At 52.6% G+C, this 10,376-nt stretch overlaps 1 protein-coding gene across 1 annotated transcript in view; it reads left to right on the top strand.

Annotated features, from left to right (window-relative positions):
* The first annotated feature begins 775 nt into the window (after nt 1–775).
* Nucleotides 776–10,376, top strand: part of HAPLN3 (hyaluronan and proteoglycan link protein 3) — a 15,301-nt gene continuing 5,700 nt past the window's right edge. Inside the window, exons 1-2 of the mRNA XM_007470512.1 lie at nt 776–805; nt 8,916–9,095. Of these exons, the coding sequence (XP_007470574.1) occupies nt 8,972–9,095 (124 nt within the window). The 5' untranslated portion in view covers nt 776–805; nt 8,916–8,971. The remainder of the gene's footprint in view (nt 806–8,915; nt 9,096–10,376) is intronic.

Here is a 10,376-nt window from a genome sequence, read left to right as displayed (position 1 = left end):
AGAGGCATCCTGGGAGGTGGCTGCTTGATGGCTGTGCTGACAGATGTCAGGATTCTAAGGTAGGGTCACCCCTGTTGGAGGACCAGTCAGAAAGGCTTCTGACTGCCCCTGTGGGCTGCTGGGATCACCATCCCCCATCCTGTGCTCCCCCTCCTCCCAGGGCTCATTCAAGCCCCACCTACCAGGGGCAGCATCCCCGTGCCTGACACTGAGTTAAGAGGCGGACTGGTGATTTCCTGACGGTCAAACTCAGAGGCAGGAGGGCCTCTATAGAGGCAGGAGGTGCCTTCTATAGGGGGAAAGGCGGGTATACAGAACGCTCACCCCTCCCTCTCCTGAAGGTGGGGGGCAGCCATAGTCCACCTGCAGTGTGGAAAGGGGCTCCACCTGCTTAGTCCCAATGCTTTTGGTAAACCGGAGCGTGCTAATGAGACCCTCCCTCTACAAACGCTCCTCTTCCATCCTCCCCCACTTCCTTCCCCCAGATGTGACAGCCTCAACTCCTGGATACTCCCTTCACTTCGCGGCCAGCAGCTCTGCGGGTTGGGTGGTTTCCAGCCGAGTCTGGAGACAGCCCGAGTCTGGAGACAGCCCTTAGTCTGTAGCACCTCCTCGCTTTGGGCCCAGCTCGAGGGAGGGAAAGGGGCGTGTGTTCCTTTAAGGGGCTGGCCCGCCGGGAGCGCGGGGATTTGTCCGCTGCCGCTTCCTTTCTGGCCGTTCGAGATCCCCAAATCCGCCTGCTTCCTCGGACCCTGTCAGCCCGCAGCCTGGAGCGCTCGAGCCGTCGAGGAGACGCCTGGGGACGGTACGTGGCTCAGAGGTGGCCGGGCTCCTCGGGTCCCCTGTGGGCCGGTTCCTCCTTTCCCGCTTTGGGTCTCCTGCAGGCCCCACGCCTCCCGGGGCAGGGTTGGGGAACCGGCCGGAGGAGTGAGCTGGGCACCGTGGGGCCAGAGCGGAACTGGGTTGTGATCGCCAGCGCCGGTGGGGGGGCTCCCCCGGCACCAGTGTGTTGAGAGCAGCGCGGGGCGCGGGCTGACTTGCCTGGGACCCTTGTGCATAGACCCTTGTTCGCGAGGAGGCAAATGCCAAGGGAAACCAATGGCTTCCGAGACCACTACCCGGGTCCCCTCTTTCCCACCGGGAGCCACCGGGTCCCTTCCCGTCTCGTCCTGCCGCGGTCCTGCAGCCTCCAGCACAGCGCAACGCCCGCCAGGCTCTGCCCCGGGGCATCTGTCCGATGCTTCCGGGGGCCGCGGGAAACCTGGCAGGGGCTGGGGACAACTCGTGAGGCAGCGGGCAGGCGGACCTGCGCCCCTCGGCCTCTTACGGCCTGCTCTGGCCATCCCAGGGCAAACGCAATGGATGCCCGTCGGTTTCAGGCCTGGGTTCACTGGGGTTTCTGTCTTAGGGACAGCAGAGGGGCAGGGAGGGCTGAGGGTAGAGCCCTGGGTGGGAGATGGGATCGCTCAGGGAGGAATTTAGGGCTTTTGAGCAGCCAGGAAGGAAACAGCTCCGGGCACTTGGACCCAGCTCTGTCACCAGCTCGCTGGGTGGCCTCCAGCAGCCTGTGACCCGGTCTGGACCTTGGCGTCCAGCGCCGACCTCCGGAGTGCCTTTGCCCTCTGCAACGGGGGGAGGTGATTGAGAGGGGCCCTGACCCCTTTCCCGCGGCCTTGCATGGGCCAGTGGGCTGGGAATGCTGGTAGGAAACACCTCCAGCTTCCACTTTCCGGGAACCGCAGGTTTCAAAGGCCCTTGTAAGCCTTGCCCAAACGGGGCACCGAAGTCAAATTCCTCTCGGGGAGCCGGGGCTGCTGCAGACCTGGAGGGCAATGCTGCCCTCTGCTGGTGTCTGGGAGACCTGTACTCCACAGCTGTGTAGTCGGGGTGGTCCGGTGGAGCTCCATCTTCCTTCCAAGTCAGGGTTCAGCTTATTCGGGTGTGTGGAGGGGTCCCAAGGCAAGTGGTGCTAGGAAAAGCAAGGGGATGGGCCGTCAGGAGACCTGAATTTTCTCTAACCTGTTTTCCGAAGATAAAGCCTTGGGTCTTCACCTCCCTTGGCCTCAGTTTCCCAACAGTGGCTGCTTCTCTTCTAGACAATGAGAGAGAACAATCTACTGAAATCTTGTGAGACTCACTTTGTAAACTGTTAACAGTAGTAATCATAGCTAATATTTTTTGAGTGCTTGCCCCCTCCAGGCAGTTTTCAAAGTGCTCAGTAGCCATTCTCTTCCTTAATCTTCACAAAAAGATTTTCTGGTTGGTATTATTGTTGACTACCACTTTACAGATGAGGAAACTGAGGCTCCGTGACTTGCCCAGCGACAGACTGTTAGGAAGTGGGTGGAACCAGAACTGATTCCAGGTGGCCAATCTGATTCTAGAGCCTGAAGCCTGTCACTGTGTCTTCCGCCAATATGTATTAGCTACTATTTGTTGAGCGCCTGCTGTGTGTCAGGGGCTGAACAAAATTCATCTTTATAATTCTCACCACAGACCCGTAGGGAGGTGCTACTATTATTAATTTTTACAGGGGAGGAAGTGGAGGCCCAGAGAGGTTGAGTAACTTGCCCAAGCAGGTCACACAGCAGGGTGCAGGTGTGTCCAGCCCTAATGCTGGGCCCAGACCTGTGTGCCCAAGTCTGGGTGCCCTAAATCAGCTGGAGCCACTCACTGCCAAGGTGACTGGGCTGGACCTGAACATGGGCCTTCCAGCTGGTGACATCTCTGTGGTGGTCCTGAGGGGCTGATGGCGGGATAGCCAGCCTCAGGGAGCAGAGGCCATCTATCGCTCCCCTTGGTGGTTGTGGTTGGGGATTGGCCCGGGGAAGGGCAGCAACTAGGCAGAAGTTGCCACCCCTGATTCACACCCAGGACTCTGTTCTGTGTTTTAGCCTTGACATTCAGGGTGGTCCTTGTCCTCAGGCCCTGAGCCTGTTAGTATTCTGTTAGTATTCTCTGGAGACAAGGAAACTTCTGTGCAGATGAGTCAAATGACTTGCCCAGGGTCAGTACTCCTAAGGAGGGTCGTAGCTCCTGGACACAGGCTGATCTTTTCTTCAGACTCATTTTGTTTTTCCTGGCATCCCCCCACCTATTCTAAGGTTGCTTGACTGCTGGGTTGACATCCCAGAGGGATGTTAACCAGATCACACCTCTCCATTTGCAGCTGTGTTAATAAGCCAGGGAGTGAACCAAGGTGGGTGCTCAGACTGGAGGAGTAATGGAGAGAACTAGGGCTGTTTGTAGCTGGAAAGGAAGAGCCAGGATGAGGACATGCACTTGACTGAGGTAGGAAGATAGCCAGAATGATCCTTTTAGAATGTAAATCAGATTCATGACACTCCTCTGTGGAAAACTCTTCCGTAACTTCCCTTCCGGGCTACAGCCTGGGGCCTGTGACTGCTACTTGGACCTCATTTCCTGCCACCCTCCCTTTCTCTCTCTCTGGGCTCCAACCTTACTGGCCTTCAAGCTGCTCCTGCCATAGGCTTTTGCCCTTGCTGTTCCCTCTTCCTGCAAAACTTTTCCCTGGGATTTTCAAAGCTCATGCCTTCACTGCCCATCCGCTTCTCAGGGAGGCCTTCCTGACCCATCCTGTTGACAGGACACCCCCACCCCCTGATTCATCCTCTTCTATCACGAGCCACATGTTCATTCACATCACATTATCCCACATGGTGTTTATTGTCCATCTCCCTGACTAGAGTGTAAACCCCACAAGGACCCCTGGTTTGTAATCCCAGTGCCTAAAACCATGCCTGGCACATGGTAAATGCATGATAAGTATCTGTTGAGTGAATGCGGTCAAGTCCCAGCTCCTTCGTCTATTACCTGGGTAACCTTAGCCAAGCAACCTAGCATTTGTGAACCTCAGTTTCCTGGTCTGTACAATGGGGATAATTCTGACATTGTGAGGCCTATAAGCAATGATGTTCATGAAAGTGTGTTGACAAGTAGAAGGCAGCCCTTCAGTATGACAGATTGTTATGGAGATTGGCTAAAAAGAGTTCAACAGAATCCTGCCTCTACCACCTCCAGGCTGTGTCACCTTTAGACAGTTGCTTCATGCCTCGGTGTCTCTGTTCACTTAATTCACTTGTGGATTAATTGGGGAGAATGAAATTCTTCTTGCTGATCAGGGTGGGGGTGGGGAGCTCTTGGGAGGATCAAGGGAGCTGTTGGATGTGGAAGCCCTTTAAAAGCCAGGGAGAAAGTGTGGTGCCCAGGCTCAAGGTTGTGAGTGTGTGCCGGGGTCTCTGAGGCTGGGAAAGGGTGCCTCGGAGACTTACACTCTGCAGTTCTGGAGGGCAGAACTCTGGTTCTGGAGACACCAGAAGGTGCAATGGTCTGTTCTGCCTCAGCTCATGTTTCTGAACTGTGAATTACCTCATCCATGGTTGGTAAGAACCCTGGGGGAACAATGTCGGTAAAACATGGAATCGCATTGGTCTGGTGGTGATTTTTTTTCCAGCTCGCTAATGTATTGGAGTGACTGAAACAGGAGTTCTCACAATTAAAGAGAAAACCTTAGCAGTGTATGAATTCCTTAAGATAAATGCTGCCAGTCCTGCAGAAAGTGCTTTTCTTTAATACGGATGTCCCTCGCTATCCAAATGCTTGCTATTCCCTGTCCAACACAGAAACCAAATAGATTTGAATAACACAGCATCCCTCCCTATCTGGATCCCCCAAATTTTCAATATCCAAACTCTTGGCATCCCAACTCAAGGATGCAATAGATTTGGTATGGGAGGAATGCCTGTACAGCTGGTTTAGCTGCTTAACAGAACTTAGTGTAAAGTTTTCTGATGAAAGTTGGAACCAGCTGAAGAAATTGCAAAGACCTTTCCTTTGTGTTAAAACAAAACAAAACCAAACCAAACAGAACATTGAAGAAGGTGATTTCACCCTGTGTCAGATTTTTAATTTTGGTAAATCCATTGGAATTTACCAAAATTGGAATCCGGTGCCCCCAAGGACCTACATGTTGAAGGAAGAAGCACTTGCCCCAGTGGTGGGTGAAGTCTGCAAAGGACTGATTGATGGGACGTGGGTGCCAGTGTCAGTGGAGTGTTAACGATGCTGGTGGGTTTTTTTTGTTTGTTTGTTTGTTTTTAGAATTGCTCTTGTTTTTGTTAGTGCTCTGGTTATAAAGTTGCATATGTTTTGAGTAGTTTGCCCCAAACTTATTTTTCCCCTAACCTTGTTATTTTTTAATGCATGATTTTACAAAAATACACATTTTTTTTACAGGCAGACGAAGATCACTTTGTGGCAGAAGTGCCTGCATTTGCTCATCCTGGGGAAGCTGTTTCTCACTGGGGAGCATCTGTACTAGATGAGGTGCTGGAAAGAGGCTGGAAACGTTGCAGGCAGAGGCTGGGGAGCCCCTCTGCTCCAGGAGGCTCTGGGTGCCCAGGGACAGGGCGGACCCTGGGACATCCAGCCTCTCCAACCTCATTCCACTTTTCTCTGCATTCTAAACATGGAAACCCAAGGAAGGGAAAGGAAACTAACTCCTACGAGGACCTGCTGTGTGCCAGGCAGTGGACTATGTGCTTTATACATGTCACTTTCCCTGGTTTGATATTGTGGTTCCAGGCTTTGGAGCTGGAGTGCGTTCAAATCCTGGCTTTGCTGCTTCCTAGCTGGATGACCTTGGGCAGATTATTTGATCTTTCTGTGCCTTGATTTTCCCATCTGTAAAATGGGGATACCAGTAGGTCCCTCTCTAGAGGTTGTAGTGAGAATTAAGTGAGATAGTAAGTGCTCATTAAAGTCAGCTGTTAATATTTTTATGCTGATCATAGCAACCCTGTGCAGTTATTTTTTAGGCCAAGTGTGGCTAAGCTACGTTCATGAAGAGACTCAAATGTGGTGGCTTAAATACAATAGGGCTTTCTTTTTCTCTCATGACACAGTGTAGGTGGGGGAGATCCAGGGCTGGTGGGGTGGCTCTGTCATTAAGCCTGTGGTTTCCATCTCTGAGTCTAAGGTGGCTACTCTGGCTGCCAACAGGTTGGGGGAAAGAATACCAAGGAAAGGCATCCCAGACCGTTTTCAGTGTAAGACCTGCATGTGGCATGTATTATTTTTGCTCACAAGCATATTAACTGTGAGCATATTAACTGCACAGCATACATATAACAGAAAAGTGCATTATCAGGGGTCCAAACTTCTGTATTAGGTTGTTTGTGCTTAGGCTGCCCAGATCCAAGTCACCAAGAGGCTTTGTGGGTGTCACCTGGGGATTCCTCTTGGACAAGAAGCAAGGCTCACGGTGTCCTCCTGTTGTGCAAGGCACAGAGGGCAAGTCTGGGCCTTGGGCTCTCTGCAAAGAGGCCTAAGGGAACAGTGGATTCTACCCCTCAACTTCCTTCACATCCATTCCTTCCTCTCCAGCAAGAGCTCCTAACTGTTCTGGAAACAAGAATGTTTCGCCCACAATCCCACCACCCTTACAGGCCAATGCATTTCTTTTCTTTTTCCTCCCTCCCTTCCTCTCCCTTTCTCTCCTTTTGCTGCTCCCTCCCCTTCTGGTTCCTGTTCACAGGCATTCTTAGGGCCACACACTTACAATCATAGCAGAGTGGCAAGTCTATGTTCTGCCTTGTCTATTCTAAATGATACCCTAAGCACTTTCCACGTTGCTGCATGATAATCACAGTCATACTTCCAAATGCCTGCTGTCAACTCTGGTCTTGCTGGCCTACTTTCCACTCAGCCCTCAGAGGGATGTTTCTAAGATGTAGGTCTGATCCTGTGGCTCCCCTGCTTAAAGCCATTACTGGCACTCTAGGGCTTTGGGGACAAAGGACAGGCTGCTGAGTTTGGCACACAAGGGCATCTAGACTCTGGTCCTGCTGTGCCCTCTCCCCTCCTTTCCCCTATATCAGCAGGGCCTTGGCAAGAAACAGAATTCACCCTAGATGTTTCCAATAAGAGATTCTAATGATGCAATGGCATTTAGAGAGGAGAGGAAAGTCAACAAACTAGGGAGTTGGGGCGCAGAGACAAGCAAAGGCAGTCGGTGTCCCCCGGCCTCGAGGGGAAAGGGGAGGAAAGAGTGTTACAAAGCCATGAGAGCGGTGTTGGGGAGAGGAGTCCCCCGGCGGAGTCGTGATCCTGACGGAACACGGGTACTGCAGAGACACAACCTCTCTCCCCTCCTGCCCATCTCCTGTGTGTGCCTCCTGTTGGCTGAATCTAGCTGGAAGCCAGAGGGCCTGGGGGCCGGGGAGGAGTGATCAGTGCAGGGCAGAAAAGAGCAGAGATGGACCAGGGAGTCGGGGGTGGGGGCCATAAATGGACACCTGACAGCACACCCCAGCCCTCCACGTGCTCTCTGGCCTCTGAACCTTTGCACTTGCTGCGCCTCCTCCTGGGCAAACCCTGCTGTCCTTTCCCACCTGGCTACCTCCTGTGTCTTCAAGTCTAGTTTTCTGTACCTTATCTTTGTACTCACCACACAATATCTCCTGCCTATGACTCTGGCCCTTCCCTGGACTGAGCTCCTCCAAGGTGTGACCCGGCCTTTTAATCATTGAGAGTACTCAGTAAATGGCAATGAGCAGGGCAGGGATGAGGGGAGGTGAGTGAGGCACTAGCTTCATGTGCAAATTTAAGGGAGGGGAGTGTGTGTGCAAAAAAACTCAATAATCAAGATATAATATTTTGGGACTTCCCTGGTGGTGCAGTGGTTAAGAATCCGCCTGCCAATGCAGGGGACACGAGTTCGAGCCCTGGTCCGGGAAGATCCCACGTGCCGCGGAGCAACTCAGTCCGTGCACCACAACTACTGCCTGCGCTCAGGGGAGGTGAGTGAGGCACTAGCTTCATGTGCAAATTTAAGGGAGGGGAGTGTGTGTGCAAAAAAACTCAATAATCAAGATATAATATTTTGGGACTTCCCTGGTGGTGCAGTGGTTAAGAATCCGCCTGCCAATGCAGGGGACACGAGTTCGAGCCCTGGTCCGGGAAGATCCCACGTGCCGCGGAGCAACTCAGTCCGTGCACCACAACTACTGAGCCTGCGCTCTAGAGCCCACGAGTCACAACTACTGAAGCCCGCGCGCCTAGAGCCTGTGCTCCGCAACAAGAGAAGCCACCACAATGAGAAACCTGCACATCGCAACGAAGAGTAGCCCCCGCTCGCCACAACTAGAGAAAGCCTGTGTGCAGCAACAAAGGCCCAACGCAGCCAAAAATAAAATAAAATTTAAAAAGATATAATATTTTGATGCAATACAAAAAAATAGAATCAACAAACTACAGCCCATGGGCCAGCTGCCTATTTTATTTGCATGTCCACTGAACCTGGAATAGCCCCCCAGAAGTACTCTAGCATGGTATTAAATTTTTTTTTTTTACCTTGACCCAGGATAAGAAATAATTTCACACTGTGACCCCCCCCACCTCCCGACCTCATCCCCACAGATGTTTCTGGACTGAAACAAAAGCTCTGCAGTGCAGGACTCATCTTCACTAACCATGAATGCAACCTGATGTTTTCTAGTCTAGTCTAGTCTCTTGGATGTCATTAAAAAATGCTGCTCACAACTTTTCCAATTCAATCCTGGTGTTTGAAAAATGGTGATACTGTCATATCATCCTGCTTAATTTTCTCCATGGTCTTTTTGCTGCCTCCTAACTCCTGTTTAGGACTTGTTGGCTTGCTTGTTGCCCATCTTGCCTGCAGGGTGCAGTCCCCTGAGAGCAGGGACCTTGTCTAGCTCATCACCACTGTCTCCTTGGCCTCGAGAAGGGTGCCTGGCACACAGAAGATGCTCTACAATTTCCCGTTGATCGAGTGAATGAGTGGGTGCTGGAACCCAGGGGTCGCTGGAACCCAGGGGTCCCCGGCCCCCTGCCTCAGGGCTTCTCTCACTGGCTTGTTTTTCTCCTCTTCCCAGTTTGCCCCAGCCCCCAGCCTTCCCCGACGCCTGGGCGCTGCCACGTGCGGGACGCCATGGGCCTGCCGCCGCTGGGCCTGCTGCTCTCGCTGTGCTGCGTCTCGGGCCTGCCCTTCTACAACGGCTTCTACTACTCCAATAGTCCCCACGGCTGGAACCCGGGCAAGGGCCACGGCGAAGGTGGGTGGCCTCCTGGGGTGACTTCTGGCTCGGCCAGGTGACGAAGACCTGTCCTGGCCCCTGCTATGTTGTGCAGGTTCCAGGTTGGGACAGGGGCGAGGGTATGAAGCCAGCAGCCCCTCTCCCAGCTGTGCAGTGGTCCAGCCTCGTTTCTAAGATGAGCAGAAGAGGTGTGGTTCTGTTACTCCGTGTTTGCTGGCCCCTCAGACGTGGAGCCAAGTGCACTGTAGGACAGTCATTTTTGCTTTTTATACTTTCCCCAAAGTCCTGCCGAATTTTCCAAGATTCTGCTTAAACATGACCTCCCCAGGTCTCCCCAGTGGAAAGGCGGTTTGGGGTTAGGGAGATGTGAGTCTGAATCTCAATTTTGCCACTTACTGGCTACATGGCTTTGGGCAGGTGACTTTTTATCAGTGGTTTTACACACCTACTATGTGTCAGGCATGCTTCTAGGTGCCTTACATATGTTACCTGGTATGATCCTCACAGAAACCCTGACATAGGCGAGGCCTTGTTGGGTGTAGCTGTTTTTCAGCATGAGCTCCTTTGCAGGGAGCCTCCCTGTCTGTCTCCTGCTTACCCGCGAGGCTACCCCCTGCCCCCACCCTGTGTACCTCCAAGGTCTCAACTCCAGACCCAAGGTCCTGAGACCATGAGACCCCTATAGAGGGGCTCATGTTAGAGATGGGCCAGCCTTAGCCCATAAACCTGGTTCTTGTGGTGCATGGGAGGCTCTGTGTTTGTCCCCCTGAGCCCTGACTATAATCTCTAGAAGTCCTGGCCTCATCTCACCTGTGTTTCCGGGTGTTTGGGAAGAGTCGTGGTGGACAGTGGACAGAGAGTGAAGGGCAGGCTGTGGTCTCCTGTGGCCAGTGTGTTAGGGAAGGAGACTCAGGGGGATTAGAGTCCCAGCCATCCACCCATCTGGGGGTGCTCTTGCTACACCAGTTTGCTTCTTTTGAAAAAAATTTTTTTTCTATTTTATCTTTTTTTTATTTTTGGCTGCGTCGGGTTTTAGTTGTGGCATGTGGGATCTTCCTTGCAGTGCACGGGCTTCTCTCTAGTTGTGGTGTGCGGGTTTTTTCTCTCTAGTTGTGGCACGTGGGCTCCAGAGCGCATGGGCTCTGTAGCTGTGGTGCGCGGGCTTAGTTGCCCTGCGGCATGTGGGATCTTATTTCCCTGACCAGGGATCGAACCGGTGTCCCCGGCATTGGAAGGAGGATTCTTTACCACTGGACCACCAGGGAAGTCCCCCAGTTTGCTTTTTTTTTTTTTTTTTTT

Source organism: Lipotes vexillifer, unplaced genomic scaffold (genome assembly GCF_000442215.2).
Source record: "Lipotes vexillifer unplaced genomic scaffold, Lipotes_vexillifer_v1.1 scaffold412, whole genome shotgun sequence".
Taxonomy (NCBI): domain Eukaryota; kingdom Metazoa; phylum Chordata; class Mammalia; order Artiodactyla; family Lipotidae; genus Lipotes; species Lipotes vexillifer.
This window is presented reverse-complemented; position numbering and strand designations above follow the sequence as displayed.